Source organism: Microtus pennsylvanicus, chromosome 7, assembly GCF_037038515.1.
Source record: "Microtus pennsylvanicus isolate mMicPen1 chromosome 7, mMicPen1.hap1, whole genome shotgun sequence".
In the NCBI taxonomy this organism is placed as follows: Eukaryota; Metazoa; Chordata; class Mammalia; order Rodentia; family Cricetidae; genus Microtus; species Microtus pennsylvanicus.
Window position 1 is genome coordinate 23198433 of NC_134585.1, and position 17023 is coordinate 23215455.

A 17023-nucleotide genomic window follows, 5' to 3' on the forward strand; every position below is an offset into this window, starting at 1 on the left:
TCCCAGGTTAGGAGATAATACGATGGACGTGAGAACCTGGAACAAGGATTCTGGGGTCTGGGTGGTTTGATGAACTTGCCAGGCCCCATCTTCCTGCTTAACACCACACTCGACCCCATTCCCAAGTGTTCTGCTGTTCTGCAGGATATGCGTTCGGAGGGCAGAGGCTGCAGCCTGTCCTTTGATACCCTGAACCTTGAGTGTGTCTCCAGCAAGTCCTTTGTGTCTGCCATGAGTTTTGCCTGACACATCCGTCTTGGAAAAGCCCAAGGACTCTCGGACCACTTGATATACTCAGACCTGGACTAGGCTGAGAGTGGGTGGCCCCGACTGTCTTCTCATGGGAGCTGCTCCCTGTTCCCATCCCAGGCTTTGCTCTCAGAAATGGGATTCTGGAGTTCCAGAAGTTTGCATCTCACACCCTCTTTCTTTTCCTTGTTTGTATTCCCAGGAGCCATGAGGTGTCCCATTGCTACTTCCTGTGCTGTGCTCTGGCTTCTCATGTTGGTGTCTGGATCCTGGGGTAAGTCCCTCTTACCTTCTCCGTAAGTCTCTCTGCTAATACCAGCCAGCGCTGGGGAGGCTGCACTGGAGGTTGCTCAGACCAGTAGCCTGACTTTAAAGCTTTCGGGCCCCAGAGACCATATTTTGCCATGTGACTGAAGAGACATGTCCCTCTCTAGGCCTCGGGTGGCCTCCTGCAGTTTGCAGAGGGCTGAAAATACTGGCTGTCCCCAGAGCCTGGGTCCCAGGAAGCCATGGAGGAGCCTTGAGAAATTCTTAGATCCCATGATCTGTGACCATGACTGTCCTTCTCCTGGGCTGTGGAAAGGGGTCACAGGTCTGTTCAGTGTCCCAGCTATGTTTTAATACCTGCTGGGTGATGTTGTATGCATAGCATGCCACCTCTAGGGAGCAGAGGCGTCAGCTCACATGCAGGGGGCTCAGTTCAGTAGGAGAAGGATGTGAAGGGTTAATACACAGCAAGTTGTGCAGGCTGTGCTCATAGGGACGTCACTGGCCCTAGAGAAGTTCCTCAGAGGGAAAAGAGTCACTGGGCTGCAGGTAGTTACCACTTGGCCAGCAGGAAAGCTATTTATTTTGCCTAGAGGGGAGGGGAGGGGAGAAGGCATCCTGGACATGGGTGGGGTGTGGGTAGTCAGAATTTCTGTGGGTGGCCTGAGCACACGTATGTGATAGCCCAGAATGGTCCTTCTTTTAGGAATCTCTCCTTCTAGTGCTACTGGTGCCCACCAAGAAGACCTGGGCACCTTGTCCTTGCCTCTGGGCAGCAGACAGTAAGGAACAGGGAAGCTGCACTGAAGGAAGGCCAGGACCACAGGCATGCCATGCACAGTGTCTCCCAGGGCCAGGGTGTCCTCAGAGAACAGCTATGGGCACCACGTGCCTGGCGACACAGGCAAACACATTCCCACGGGACCCCTCTCAGCTGCTTCCCTCCGGGGAGCTGTGGGGCTCTGGAGGACAGAGTGCTTGTTGGAGTTTCGCTAGCATCGTTTCCTCTCCTCGTCTCCATTTCCTACTTGAATGCCCCCAGCCGTAGGGAGCTCACTCCCATCTAAACAGCTTGGGACTTCATTCCATCCTCACAGACTCTTAGAGACAGAGAGGACGTAGTCTCAGGACCTCTTACAGAGGAGAGGCTGTGGATGGTCCAAGGTCATCCAACCTGAGTTTGTTTGTTTATTTTTAATCAGATGACCACCCCTCCTGGTCTGACCCCTGCAGGAGTCAGAACCTGTCTCTGCCTCTGTGGAACTCTCTTGAGCTACTCTGCTTCACTAAAGGTCTGCCTGTTAAAAAGCCACACATGTAACTGTATATATAGCAGGTTTGTCCCAGCTTGCTCAGGGAGATGACTGTCTCCCTTGAGCTTTCAAAGACTGTTCAGGTGTTCTGCACGCAGATTTTACTCTCTGCCCCTGGTCTCCCTTGGGATGGCTTCTGAACCTCCCTACTCCCTAGACTGCACTTTTCTTTGTCTATAGTTCAGGGGCAGCACAGGTCAATCCTGTGAATCAATATAAACATCAAGTCCTCTGACTGGTACATCGAGTACTGGATGAATGCTTGCTCAGTGCTTACCCTGTTGTTAGTAGAGCTATCTCTCTCTCACGGGGCACAGAAAATAGAGAAGCACAGCAAGTGGCCTGAGGCCACCCAGCAAATTCTATGGCAAAGCATAGGTGATCTGCCTGGGTGCTGGCTAGCTTTGCTGACCACATCTACGCTTGCTAAGTGGCCGAAGTTGCTCCTTTTAGTGTGGCAGGTGGCTGGTGCTGACCCTGGGGGGTTGGTGCTGAAGAATGTGGGGCTTCCCATTTCCCTTGCCACTCATCTTCCTTTGCTAGCCCTTCTCTGGTTTCCAGACTATGTCACATGGCCCTTCCCTGTTGGGGACCTGGCTCCCCAGAATGAACTGTTTGTCTATCCCTAGGAGGCAGAGGTGAGATAGGCCCTCAACAATGTTATACCCTCTTAGTCTGTCATTTCTCTGCTACAGCCTCCTGCCCCTTCCCCATCCTTGTCCCCATAGACCCCATGGGCCCCTCTGCTCTCTGAGTGGACAAAGACCCAAACAAGCCTTCTCTAATCCTCCTCCAGCCTAGAGCCTGGGTGCTAGGTATGAGGAATTTTAGACATGGCATCCCTGAATGCCAGGAGGTCTATGAAAGAAAATTTAGAAATAAATCAAGCTGCTGCAGACAAGGTTTCCCTTGTCACTGATTTTCCACCCACAATCCTAGCCCACTATTGCATGCTTGGGGTGCCCAGGGCCCTCTTCTTCCTTATGTCAACCCCCAAGGCCTGCAACAGGTCTCAGAGTCCTTCCCCTCTGGACAGCACTTTTATTCATGTCAGGGTTAATGATAGCTACCACTTATTAAAGCTTGCTGTGTGTTAGGCTTAGCACTGGGCACCTTGTGTATGTAATCTCATTGAATCCCCAGGTTAGCTGTGAAGTAAGCCCTGTTATTATTGCCATTTTGCACACAAGTAAACTGAAGCACGGGAAGCCTTGTGCCTAGATGTAGGACAAGGAGGTTTCAAAGAAGATGAGGTGCCATTTTACCAACGTTTCCCGAGACTGCTGCTGTGAGCACAGACACATGGGTTTAGGCATGTGTACACATCTGAGGTGTCTATGTGAGCAAGGACACACATGTGCAGGTGCATATGAACATCTGAGGTGTCTATGTGAGCATGGACACACATATGCAGGTGCATGTGCACATCTGAGGTGTCTATGTGAGTGTGGACACATGTGCAGGTGCGTGTGCACATCTGGGGTGGTTCAGGGAGGGACACACATATGCAGGTGCATGTGCACATCTGGGGTAGTTCAGGGAGGGACACACATGTGCAGGTGCCTGTGCACATCTGGGATGGTTCAGGGAGGGACACACACGTGCAGGTGCCTGTGCACATCTGGGATGGTTCAGAGAGGGACACATGTGCAGGTGCATGAGCACATCTGGGATGGTTCAGAGAGGGACAGACATGTGCAGGTGCATGAGCACATCTGGGATGGTTCAGGGAGGGCTTCCTGGGAGAAGAGACACAGAAATGAGGTGAAGCTTGAAATTTAGGAAGTGAAATGGAAAAATCAGCAGTGCTGGCCAGGAAGAGTGAGGCCAGAAACAATCATAGTCTGGCTGTCTAAGCAGGAGGAGAAAGAGATGCCCAATCTCCTGCATGTCCCTAGTTCCCTCCCTGATGCCAGCTTCTCACCCTCTGGGAGTCTGGCATGAGTTTAAGGGCACCCAGGTCAGTAGAAAAGAGAGTGAGGGAGCTGTCCCTGCCCCTTGTAGGCCCCTGGAGCTCCCTGTAGGAACCCCTGTAGGAGGGGCTGAACCACAGAAACTGACCTGGTCCCCCAGTTTTCAGTGACTGCAGGTAAGTAGTCCCCTCAGCCTACTGAAGCCCCCAGGAAGAAGCAGAGAACTGGAGAAGCCAGCCATGGGGGAAGCTTGTTAGGGGCTTTGTGAAGTCCCCCAGTGAGCACATGTCACCTGACTCTTCCCATCCCCCACGGCACATGTGCTGTCGGAGTGTCCCTTGGTTAACAGGGCACGTTTTGATGTCCGGGTGCCATATAGACCGAGGTACTCCGGCCAGCCTCATTTCACACCTGGCTTTCTGTTACTGGATTGCGGTGATATGAGGGACTGGCACGGAGAAGCAGTTCCAGAGATAGTGGCTGCCACTACTGTCATCATTGTTATTCTTCCCACAACAAACACACTCTGGGGGCTTTCTAAACACCAGGCCCTGCCGTGGATGCCAGGGTGACCACGAGCAGCCAAGCCCTTGACCCTTTAGAGTCCACGTAAGTTCTACTTCAAGACGTGCTGCCCAGTGGAAATCCACCATAGCCCACGGGTGTGAGCTTGAGCCGTATTAGAAAAGTAAAGAGAAATGGTGAAATTCATTTTAATAATATATTTTACTTCATCTAAGATATTCCAAATTATATTCCAATGTGTCATCGATATTAGAGGTTAGCTAAGATGGTATCCACAGATTTGGGTGGGGAGGCAACACCTTAAAAGTCTTGTATGCATTTCATGCTAGGGCCAGTGCCCGGCAGCCACTTGTGACCGGGCTGCCCATCTTGGGAAGCTGATGTGGCCCACACTCACTCTGTGTCACCCAGTAGGATACAGAAAGCTGGCGGGGGCCACCAGGCTGACACCCTTGTCCTCTGACTTGCAGGCCAGGTGAACCGACTACCGTTCTTCATCAATCACTTCTTTGACACCTACCTGCTGATCAGCGAGGACACACCTGTGGGTGAGTTGGTACCTGGGCTGGCGGGAGCTTGGGGAGTATAGGGTGATGAAAGGAAGTGGGGCCCAAGTGCAAGGGAGGTCCATCCCTTGCCTTCACCTACTGTTTCCATGGCTGGCTTTTGAATCTGCTCCTGTCACCTCGCCCACAGTGGGCAGTCCTCTGTGGCGGAGGGTATGCATTGACACAGCTGACGGCAGAAGCTGAGGGGTGACCAGCTATGAACTGATTCTGGTGCCGGCTGAGAAAGGCAGAGGGACCTCCTGAGGGAGCAGGGCTGGCTGCGTTCTGCCTTGTCACTCTGCGGGGCCATGATCGTTTGGCATGCCCAGAGGCCCCACTGTGCAAGGAGGATGAGAGTAGACAGAGTGGGCACTGATGGTAAGGAGTCCTAGGCTGCAGGTCCGTCAGGAGCCGTCCAGCGGGCCCCGTTCCTGTTACCTTTGGCTGCAGCCCTGGCTTGTCTTCTGCAAATGCCAGCATTGATTGGCTCCTGGGAGTCCCTCCCAAGCACTGGAGCCCCTTGAAGGCTACTCTTGGCAGCCACCGCAGGAATGGCTGTCTAGTGCTGTGGTATCAATCCTGGCTCTGGGGAGCTTAGGGACAGCTCTGCTGTTCCCTCTTAGGAAGGGTACCAGCGACTTTTTTAACTTCCCCCTTTCTTTTGTTTAAGGATCTGGACAACAGGGCCTTAACCTAGAAATCAGAAGCCAAGATTTTGGTCCTTAGTTCTGTGACCTTGGACACAAATTCACTGTCCTCTGGTTCTCTATTTCTATTTCAGTGAGGAGAGATTGAGAAGATATTGGAAAGTTGGATCTAATGGAATGTGGTCTGGCTGTGCCTGTTTCTAGGGTCTATGATAATGCCTGAGTCTCTTGTGTAATTTTGGTACTCATATGGCCTGGGCTGTTCACAGGGTGGGTGTGGCATCCCATGGATGTGGCAGGCATGCTTACAGGGGCCTGGCCCTTGCTTTCTATGTGGAAAGGGAAACACCCTAGGGACTTGACTTTGATGTCTGACCGCTTACAACTGCCTCCTCTGTCAATCTGTACGCCAGTCTGAAATGGGTGATGGACTATCCCCCTCATGGGTCTGATGGGAAATGAACTTACTTGAAACATCACTAACCCCAAAGCTACGCTTTCACACCTAGAATGTCATATCCCTAGAGGCAAAACTCCGTATGGCCCAGCAGTGGTCACTGAGGCTTCCTGCCAACCAGAGGCCTGCAAGTGACTGCTAAACACACGGAGAACGTGACTCTGGCATGCAGGACAATGCCAGAGCCCAAGCCAGGTTGAGCGTCAGCTCTCCCACTGCCAGGGCTAGGGGCAGCTGGGCTGTCTGCTTCTGGGTTATGCTATTGGCTTTGACTTGGATGGACCCCTGGGGACGGGGCTTGCGATCCCACAAGGTTCCTCCATGGAAAAATTCAGGAACAAAATTTCCTTCTTAATAATGATACAAAACCTACTTCCCCAGAACTCTTACCCACTGGTCTAATTCTATCTGCTGAAGCCTTCAAACAAAACAAAGCAAAATAAAACAAGAACAAACAAACCCACAACGATAATGGAATGCAAGTGATGTAGGTAGAAGTTGTTCTTTTAACAGCCACACGTACTAAGTCTCAAGCAGTGCCCTAAGTGGTTTTATGTATCAGTTCATTAGAAAACAAAGCCAGCCCCCCTTTAGGGTATCTGAGGAAGGGCTCCACAAAAGGCTCTTTGGTTGTGTAGTTTCTGGTAATGATCTCCCCAGGGTTAGAGATTGGCCTGCTACCTGCCCAGTGTTTCATCCTTTGCCCTCAATTTCCGAGTGGCATGTGGCAGGGGAGGGAGTGGGAGGGCAGAGTGTGGAAGCCACGTGTTGTTGCTATCTCTGCCATTCCAGGCTCCCGTTCCCTCTGCCTGATTGTCTTTTTGAAGACCATCTCCTAGCCAGAGAAGACAGGAGCCAAATGAAGTCATTAAGTAGATCAGCCTTGCTCTGGCTTGTCCACACAGCCCCATTTCCCATGGCAGGGCCCCTGTCTGTGTGGGTCCTGCTGTAGATGTGAACATCAGTCTCAGGGATCAGGGCCTGGGCAGAGGGACTGGGGGCCAGAACAGATCTATGGCTCCATTTTTGGTCAGGTCAGTGACCATCAAGTATACCTAGGACCAGCTGTGGGCCATGAACAGACATCAGGTACCTGAAGCGTGAGATGGTTGCTGACTCCAGCTTGCCTTAAAAGTCTACCCTAGGTACCCCATGTGGATGGCGCTAAGATCAGCAATAAGCCATGGTGGCTTATTGCTTAAAAAGTCTGGTGGGGTAGGCTCACCGCCCCAGTACTTGGGAAACTGAGACAGGAGGATTGTGAATTCAAGGACAGCTTGGGCTATTGATCAGTACCCTTGCTCAAGGAACAACATAAAGATCACCCTCACCCTCTCTCTATGCTGCTGAATTTGTGGCTAACTCTTGGTCTGCGGGAATCCTCTCCCATCTTCACAGGCTTCTTTCCTCCATCTCTGCTGGTCCCTAAGCATCAGCTCCACCTCTCCACCTTGGAGGACCTGGGACTCAGCTCTTGCGTCTCTTTTCACATCTACGTTCCCATGACTTATGGTCCATTCTCGGTCCCCTTTCTGGGTCCCTCCAGGCAGAGTGGCAGGCTTTCTCTTGTGCCTGGTTACCCTCTCGGCGACAAGCATGGCTGTTCATTTCTCTCCTGTCTTGGATTATGGATGCTTCCAGGTGGACAGAGCTAAATCCATGTCTCCATACCCTTGCCCTGGGCCTGACATATGTCTGGAACTTGGAATGTCTTAGGAATATCTGTGTCTTCAAGTCGGTGTGAGGATCTTCTAAGGCTGAGGCTGTGACTGGCTTCCTCACAGAGCATCAGGCATTGCTTCCCTGACAGTGTGTGTCAGTGATAGTGGAGATAGTGGTTCGGAGAGTGGGCCCAGGAGAGTCTTCCCCCAGATGGCACAGACGCTAAACGTGCCTGTGCGTTTGAATGGTCTGACCCACATCATGTAAAGATGGCGATTTTTATCATCCCAGCTGCCTGCTGGAGCTGCATGTAGCATATTTGCCGGAAACCCTTGGGACATAGAGCATGGCTAGCCCAGGGAGGGACCCAGCTAGGCTTGGAAAGACCCAACCTACCCAGCTCCTGGTGGGGTCTAGAGGGAGTAGAGCCACTTGTATTGTCTGCTACCTTCAGAGCTCAGGCCCTGAACTGTGTGATTATCTCCAGCCTATAAGTGCCCACAGCCCAAAGCTTCCCAAGGAAGGAGTAAAAGTGTCTGCCACCACCTACTTCCCCTCTCCCCATAGATACCTGCTCTTTGGCCATATCCAACTGCTTGGAACCCAGAACTGCATAACCTACCCTATTGCTAAGCTTTCGTAGAGGCTGTTCCTCCAGTGCTGGTTCCTTTCCCAGCCTGGTGAATCCCTGCTCACTGCCCAGGCCACCAGTCCCAGAGAACCGCGGCCTCCCCTCTCTCATGCCTGTCAGCTTTGTTATTTGGCTCTGTTCAGCACCTCGGGGCTTTTGTCCCCACTCTTTGTGTGTAGCTCCCCACAGGGTTGTTAGTGTTTACATATTAATTTTATTAATATCAGCATGACGATTAATGATCATTTTAGTATTTAGGTATGGTATGAGATTGTGGAGCGGTGGCATTTGCTGTGGCGTATTGACTCCTGGCCTCCTGCGGACTCTTGCTAAGCACTTTAGCTGTGTGACCCCTCATGGATTCGCCATAAGCCCCCCCAGATGTCTCGTTATCTCCGCTTTGCAGCTGCCTTTCCCCAAGTGCGGAGCCCCGCTCAGAGTGGGCCGGGGGTGCCGGTGAGGGGGAGAATGGATGAATGGGTGAATGGATGACCGTTGAGCATCTGGCCAGCTCTTTTCCCTTGGCTCCCCATCCCTCCATTTGTCACCGGGGTGGATTCACAGGGAGCTGACTTTCCCAGGCAGCCCCTCAGCACCCCCAAAGTGTCTTGAGTCACAGAGAAGGTGATAATGCCTACGCTAATCACCTGCACGAGGAAATTAGTCTTGTCAGGAGCCATTAAGGTGGGAGCTCGGGAGGCATTAGGATGGAGCGGGCCCAGGCGGCGCCTGGCACTGCTGACAGTTGGCACTGATTAATTTTTCTGCAAACTCCATCAATGCCCAGCTGTTTTGTCTGGACCTGGGGAAAGCAATTTTCAGGTGGGCAGGCCCCGCTGCAGCGGTCTTACACATGGAGGAGCTTATGCCTGCCTGCCACTCTTGACATCTCCCAGGGAGTGGTGGGAGAGGAGGGGGTGATGGCACAGCTGGCTGGGATGGAGGGACCAGAATATGAGCTGGGACACAGGACAGTGGAGAAGGAGCTTCTGCAGCGAGAGAGCATTCTGGGACAAGTTTGGGCCTTTAGGACTAGATTCAACCCCCGTAGTGTGAAGGGGCTCTCCCTCCTTGCTGGGCCGCCTTCCTGTGGCTCTTTAAAGGGGCAGACAAACATCTCTCAGGAGAGGGAGGGCAGCCACAGGGAGACCATTATTTCTTTTTGCTGCCCCGAACAGTTCCTGAGGACTGACGCAGGCCTTCATGGGGCTGTGGACTCTCTCAGTGAGGACGGCTAAGCAAACTGCTGGAGCAGCAGGGTAGACAGATGGGAGGGGCTGCCGGGTCCTGACGGTCTGAGGGGCATGTGCTGTATGTGGTTCCAGCCTTGCTGCCGGCAGTTAGCACAGGGGCAGTGACCCTGTGAATGACAGCAGTTAAGAGACTAGGGTGGGCAGGATGGAGGGAGAGGTCAGAACCCTTGCTGACACGAAAGGTTGGGCCTCACCTGTCTTGGGGGCCAAGAGCCTGGATTTCTTAAATTCACCCTCACCCTGCCTGAGGACTCCTCAAAAGGACCACTGGGAACCCAGGAGCCCTTAGAGGGACAGTTCTGTAATCACTGCTTCAGTCAACACTGTCCCACTTTACAGATGGAGAAAGTGAGGCCTGAACCATTATGTGTGAGGATCTTTGTGGGCACCATCCAGGAAGATGCCATGACTGTCCATGTCACAGGAAGGCTCCAGGCCTCTCAAGATTGACTGCAGCCCCGGACCTAGTCTGGGGGTGAGGGGGAAAATCTAAGTGGGCATAACCATCACAGCGAGCTATTTCATCACTCTTGGCCGAGGCAGCCCATACAGTTGGCCAAGCCAATGCTGGGGGGGAGGGGCAGAGCCAAAATAGTAGTGGGCACTAGACCACATAGAGAGACAGGAATGTTTTATTTTATTCTTTATTTATTAATTTGGGGTTCTATATTGACATAAACTCAGGCTGGTCTTGAGCTTATAGTAACCCCTCCGGGCTAGGCTTACAGATTTGAGCCACCATGTCTGGCTACTGAGGACCACTGTATATTGCATTGGTTTGTGGTCTTGGGATAACCTTCAAGACCATGTTGTTATCATCAGTGGACCATCTTCCCAGTGATGGGAACACCACCTTAGGCTAAGAGCTATAATTTTATTTATTTATTTATTTATTTATTTATTTATTTATTTATTTATTTATTTACTTTATATAGCTATGGCTAGCCTACAATTCACTATGTAGGCCAGGCTAGCCTTGAACTCACAGAGCTCTGCGTGCTTCTGTCTCCCAAGTGCTGGTATTAAAGGCATATACCACCATGCCTAACTTTTTTTTTTAAACATTATCTTGCCATTATGTTAAGCGTGGAGGAAAGCTGCAGGAAAAGTTCCGAGAGTCTCCATCATCCAGTTTCTCTTGCCATTAACGTCTTGCACAAATATGATACAATTATGGAAAACAGGGACAGAACATTGCGATGATGCTGTTAACGATTAAGTGTGTTTACATTTTTACCAGCTTGCCCAGTAAACCAAAATTTCCTCTTTTCCTGCAGGCAATATGATTTATCTTAAATTCATGTTTTAGCTGTGGTAATATTTGGGCAAATTGACTCTTGCCCGGGAGCCTTGGATATCTGTACACACACACACACACACCAGACTTTCCCTTGAATATTTTACATTTTTTGGGTGCTGTTGCAAGCTCCATATCCCTGTCTCAAAGGAGTGAGCTGGCTAGGGGGCAACAGACAGAAAGGGAGAGAAAGCACCTATTCTAACATGTGTTAGTGCTAAGGAAGAATAATGGGCTTTGACGGAAGTTCAGGTCAGGGGCAGAGAGAGTGGTACTACCAGCCTGCACTGTGTATCTACTCTAACCCAGGCCCAAAGGCCACAGTGAACTCCCAACAGAGGTTCCTCGCTGTCATCTTCAAGGTTCTCATTCAAGAACAGCATAACTGAGTTACAAACAAGAAAAGAAATCACAAAAATAAATCTTATAATGCCTTTTGTACATTTGCAGTTTCATGTTGGGCTGCGTTCATAGCCCTGGGCCATAGGTTGGTCCTTATTAGGACCTCCTTAGGGCAGTTTGGAAATCACCGTTCTGCTCAGTCATTTTTCAGCAATGCAAAGAGGGGCAAGCGAGGAGAGAGCTCACCCCAGGTCCCTGGGAGTCACTGGTGGCTGTGGTCTGCCCTGACAGTGTAGAGAGGACCAGGTCTGGGGGAGCAGCAACATCCTGGGCTGCAGAATCAGTGTGGCTTGGGACTTGTAGTTCTCAAAATAGGGCTCCAAAACCATTGCTTCTCTGCCCTGGGGGCTGAGTGACTGAGCAGAGGCAATTGGGGTCTCCCACACCCTCTTGTGATTGGCAGTAAGGGAAGAAGGAAGTCTGTCCTGTCTGTACAGGTGACCAGATCTTGAAACCCAAGACCTCTTCGTTCTGGGAGGTGGGAGTGAGCAGTAGAACCCGAGAGAAGAACTGCCACTCCTACGACCTTTCTCTTCCCCAGGGTAGCCCAGAACTCCCACAGAGGTGTGAGACAAGATCATTGGCCTCACAGGGACCTGGAGGGTGCAGCTACTCCTAGCAGGCTCTAGACCAGCACACCTGGAGCTGGGGGCCACCACGGCTGTGCACTGCCCATGGGAAGGGGTGGGAGAAGGGGCAGGTGTTTAGAATGCCACCGTAATAATACTAATGATAACGAGGATGGCCACCTGTCGTGTGGTCAGGCTGTGAATGGCACACACTCAGCACCTGTGCCAGGCTGTGCTGGGGGGTGGGGGCAAGGGACGCAGATCACAGATGACTGGGGAAGTGGTAGCTATCTCTTATTACACACGGCTTTGTCTCGAAATATACCGCTCCACCGGCTTTGTATAGCAATCTTCGAGTATCAGACTCATACCCCGTCTTATGTAGATGAAGAGGCAGAGGCTCAGAGACGTTAACATACACAAGGTCACATGACGTGTGCAGGATGGAGTTGGACTTGACCCTAGTGTGGCCAGAGTCCCAGCCCTGTGCACTTAAACTACCCGTCTCAGATTCTGCGCGAGTCTTGGCTTTTAAGAATCCCTGGCTCAGAGGATGGATGTTTACCCACCCCATAATAAGTGACCAGCTCACTCCAGGGAGCCATGAGCTTCAGAGTGATGCTAATGCCCTGAGAAGGGGGGAATTTATCCAGGGGCTGAGGGTCAGAGAAAGTGTCTCAGGGGAGATGGCAATGAGGGCTTGCTTGTGGTCAGCTGAAGCCACAGGAGGGGTACTGCAGAAGGTGAGCAGACAGGTCAGTCACCAGAGGGCCGGTTGGGTGTTAGATGGGAGTTTGAGCTGTTGTGATTAAGAGAGAGAGAGAGAGAGAGAGAGAGAGAGAGAGAGAGAGAGAGAGAGAGAGAGAGAGAGAGAGAGAGAAGCGACTATGGTGATTGGGTCTCATAGCTAGGTGGCCTGCATGACCTCACCAAGAGTGACAGGCGCCCGTGCTATTGTGTTTTCTCTAACAGATGTGGAAACCTGCTAGGTGCCCACAGCCCCTCAGATAATTGCCAGAGCTGGGCTTCTACTTTCCTCTCTGCTCCCCCGCAGGATTGGTAGAATCCTCTCTGAGCCCGTCACCCTGGAATGAGGCTCAATGGTTGAGTGTAGGGCCACTCCCCGTGGGAAGAGCCTTGCACAGACCCTGGGCTCTGGCTCTGTCCATGCAGCAGTGTGAACTTAGGGACTTCTGATTCCTGGGCCATCAGGCCTTCGAACCTATGGAAGATGAGCGTCCTTGTTGGCCGCACCCCTTGGAGTCGTGTGTAATGGCCGGGGGAGAGGAGGTTCGTTAGGCTACAGGCCCTTGGGTCTCTCTTTGGGAATGAGAGCTGGAGATGAGCTCGGCTATTGGTGAGAATGCGCTGAGCTTGCAGAGGGCCGGGAACACTCAGGCTCTAGGGAACTGGCGGAGGTATAATTTACCCTCCAGCTGGCGGCCGAGACCCAGGCAGGCAGAGGCGACTTTGAACCTGTCATCACTGTTCTCATCCCTACGGTGCTTTATGAGCCTCCAGGGACACGTGCCTGACAGTCAGCCCTTGGCCAGAAACAGGCCAGTGTCCGGGAAAACTGTCCCCAAAGCTCTTTATCTGGTGCCTTTGCCCTCCTCTCCTTCCAGACCTGAGCTCTACATACTGAGATCCAGAAGTGGAGGCTTGGGTCCGGGATTCAAATCTCAGCTCTGTTGCTTGTTAACTGTGTGACCACAAACAAGCTCCTTACCTCCTCTGAGCCTCAGTTTCCTTATCTGAAAATGGGAAGGATCTCACTTGCTTGGAAAGTTCCGCAACTTAAGATACAGCTTTGGAAATGAAATTGCTGTGTGGAGCGGGTGCTGTTTTAACTGAGAAATTTGTCTTTCAAAGCCCCCCTCCTCCTCAGCTCATCTTCAGCAAATATGTACTGTGCCACCAGATCTTTTCTTCTCTCTGACTCAGTTTACTCCATTAGAGAACGTGGGTCATGATTTCACTGCATCTCCTAGGTATCTGGAAGGCTTTGGTGCATAGGGAGGACCTGTATGGAGCAAGAATAACAGCCATTATTACTGCCATCTTTATTGTTGGTCAGTTCTTGTCCAAATGGCGATTCATAACTGCCGGTAGGGATCATAGCTGAGCCCAGAGCCCTCTGGTTTGACTTCATGCATCATTCCTAAAAGGGACGTTTCCACTGTCTGAGGCTCCTGGCAAGAGCAGGAAAGTCCCCCTGAAACAACTCCCTGTCATCCTGTGTCTGTTGCAGTGGGGCGACAGTTTTGTGTCTCCCCCAGCAGTGAGATTCACCCCCAGCTCGGCCTGCCTCATCTGAGACTCCTACCGTCTAACAGTCTGCTTCACAGTTCCCGCTTCCCCAGAGGCCCTCTTCATAGCATAGCTGTGTAAGCCCACAGAGGCCCAGCCTGGAATCTGCTCTGCTGACCTTGGAGATGTCCAGTTCTTGTGGCCTGCCCATCCTGGGGACCGATTCACCTCCCTCCTCCCTCCCAGGAATGTCTAGACTTTGTGCTGAGAACCTTCACCTTGCCTTGCCCACTCTGTCCACATAGCACCCTGTGGAAGAGGTGGCTATGGAGCCTATGGTACAGATGAAGAAACTGAGGCTAGAGCACTTGTCGATGACACACGTCAGTGAGTGCCCTAGCTAGACACAGTCCAGCTCTCCCTAGGTGGCCGGTTCCCTGCAGTCTTTGGAAGAGGTTAGAGTGGGCATAAAGGAGGCCCCAGCTTTCTCTGAGCAGGGTGCTCATCCTGCCCTCTGCTATGGCCTCTTCCTCATTCACCTTCATGCCACAGTAGACAGAGGGGCCAAGGACCTCCAGTCTTGGTCCCCTCTGCCTTGGTAGATAGAGGCATGCCTCGTGTCACAGTATTGCCTGGGCTGCCATCCCGGGCTTTTGAACTGCTGGACCATGTGCAGTGGTGAAGTCAATCTCCTTTGACAACTGAGTTAGCCCTTGGCCAGGTAATTCAAGATACATGTGTGGTGCCGTTGAATGAGATGGGGAGATGGGGTTGTTTGGTGCTGTTGAATGAGATGGGGAGGTGGGGTTGTTTGGCGCTAGGACTACTCTGCCATGCCTCTGGGAGCTCTTGGGAGAAACTGTGCTGTGGATAACTCAGGCCTGACAGACAGGGAACATCTGTCTCTTGTGGTCTCTGGTAGGCAGAACCAATGAGGCCTGTGTATTCTGCTTGTCCGACCTGGGCCAGCAAGCTGCTGCTAGTCTCCTTACAGTGTGATGGGTGCCCCACCCTACTCCCCTCAGCTCTGCTTCTCACCTATGCTGTCCCAAATGTGAGGTGGAGCAGTGGTCACCTCTGGCCTCTGGCTGCCACAGAGGGAGCAGGCCAGAGCCTGCAGGTGCATTGGTGTTTTCTGATACTGTCTACCGTGGGTAGTCCAACCTCATTGCTGAGGACGCTACCTCTGCAAGTTGAATTCCCTGGAAGAACAGGATTCGGACACGCAGGGACTTGGGGCACTGTCAGGGAGATGACACACAGTGGTCTGAGGGCAGGGGAACAGGCCAACTTAATTAGGGTCACCTGACTACATTTTCCAATCAGCCACAGCTCCTGAACCCCCACAGCCCACTGCATTTTAGGAAACTGTTGAGAAAGTTGTGACTTCTTTGAGGCAGGGCCCAGAGCAGGAAATCATACATGGCTCCCTTCCCTGCCCAGTGTCCCTGTGACCAGAAATGGGCATGGTCCATAGTGGGGCTGATGCTGTGAGCAGCGATTTCAGCATCTGTCCCAGCCTAAGAACCCACTCATCCAGCCCGCCACAGACTTTGGCTAGATGGATTTTCTGAGGACGGGGTGTGTGGGGAAAGAGGATAAGTAGCCTGCAGACACAGAAGCATGGTACAGGTGGTAGGGCTCCTCACAGCGAGACAGCGACATCAGAGACCTCAGGGGCATGGTGCTGGGATGAAACCAGCCTCCTGCCATCTGTGGTAGTCTAGGTCCCCTCCATGACCCACACTCCTTTCTGTGCCTTGCCTCGGGACAGAATGTGGTCTGGGGTTGAAAGCCACTCTTGTGGCATTTCCAACAGAGCTGATCCCCATCCTGTGGTCCAGAGAGAACCCAGCTTCAGGGACCTGGCGGTCTGATCCCAGAATGAGGGCTCGAGTCTGAAGTAGTAGTTTCTTTCCGGCTGTGTGGCCCTGTGAAGGCTGCCTCAGTTTTCCCATCCTATAATCTAGGCACAGCAGGCCTCTGTCAATGTATCCCTTGCCTGTGCCCAGGAGGTCTGACAGAGGAGGCTTAAGACCCCCCTTTTTCCACTTTGCTGTAGAGATAGCAGTCCTGACCCCTCATTTTTGACTTAGAAAATCTGGTTGGGTCTGAGATTATCTAATGTTGCTGTTGTATGGAGGGGTGCAGACCCCATCTGGGCTACTGTGTTGGCCATGCTGCTCCCCTGAGTGGCAGAGTCCTGCCTTGGCCAGCCTTGTTGCCTCTCAGCCCTGGGCAGCATTTGCCCCTTAGAGCAGCGGTTCTCAACCTGTGTCTTGTAACCTCTTTGGCGTTCAGATGACCCTTTCACAGGGGTCACCTAAGACCATTGGAAAACACAGATATCTACTTGATGATTCACAAAGTAACAAAATTGCAGTTATGAAGTAGCAATGAAAACAGTTTCATGACTGAGGGTCACCACACCGTGAGGAACTGTATTAAAGGGTGACGGCCTTAGGAAGGTTGAGAATTGTTGCCTTAAAGCATGGTATGGGATCCCTGGGGCCTGTCTGCCTGTCTCAGTCTTGCAAGCCTCCTGCTTGGGACAGATTGCCGACTTTCGCTCAGCTGGAGTACCTCCCAGGTACCAGATGTGTCAGTGAGGAAGGATGCTGGAGAGATGATTCGAGGATGGTTAGCATGTCTTACCGCAGCCTTGCTTCGTGTGTTTACAGAGTGGTCACCCCACAGTCCGTAATCACTCCTGACAGCCTTCATTAAACGCACGGGGGGCAATTTATAGTCAATTAAGGTGCAGAGAGCTGCTTCCTTCTTCAGGCGGCCCCACTGACACCTGTCACCAAGGGAGTCCCAAGGAATCTGTGGATTGTGTGGAAGTGGGATGTCGTAGAGGGGGTGGTGGCTTCTGAAGCTGGGGAACCCCATCCTCTGAGTCTATATCAACACCATGGCCTCAGCTCCCGGCTAAGCACTCCCATAAATTGTGAGAGCCTCAGTCTTCTTGACTGTGCAGTGGGGCTGTTGTGTGTGGTTCCCAGTGTTTTATGATGTGACGACTGTGACGTGCCGGGTG

General features: G+C 52.1%; 1 protein-coding gene across 1 annotated transcript in view; it reads left to right on the forward strand.

Annotated features, from left to right (window-relative positions):
- The first annotated feature begins 456 nt into the window (after nt 1-456).
- Nucleotides 457-17023, forward strand: part of LOC142853975 (cadherin-23-like) — a 246940-nt gene continuing 230373 nt past the window's right edge. Inside the window, exons 1-2 of the mRNA XM_075979128.1 lie at nt 457-523; nt 4738-4815. Of these exons, the coding sequence (XP_075835243.1) occupies nt 457-523; nt 4738-4815 (145 nt within the window). The remainder of the gene's footprint in view (nt 524-4737; nt 4816-17023) is intronic.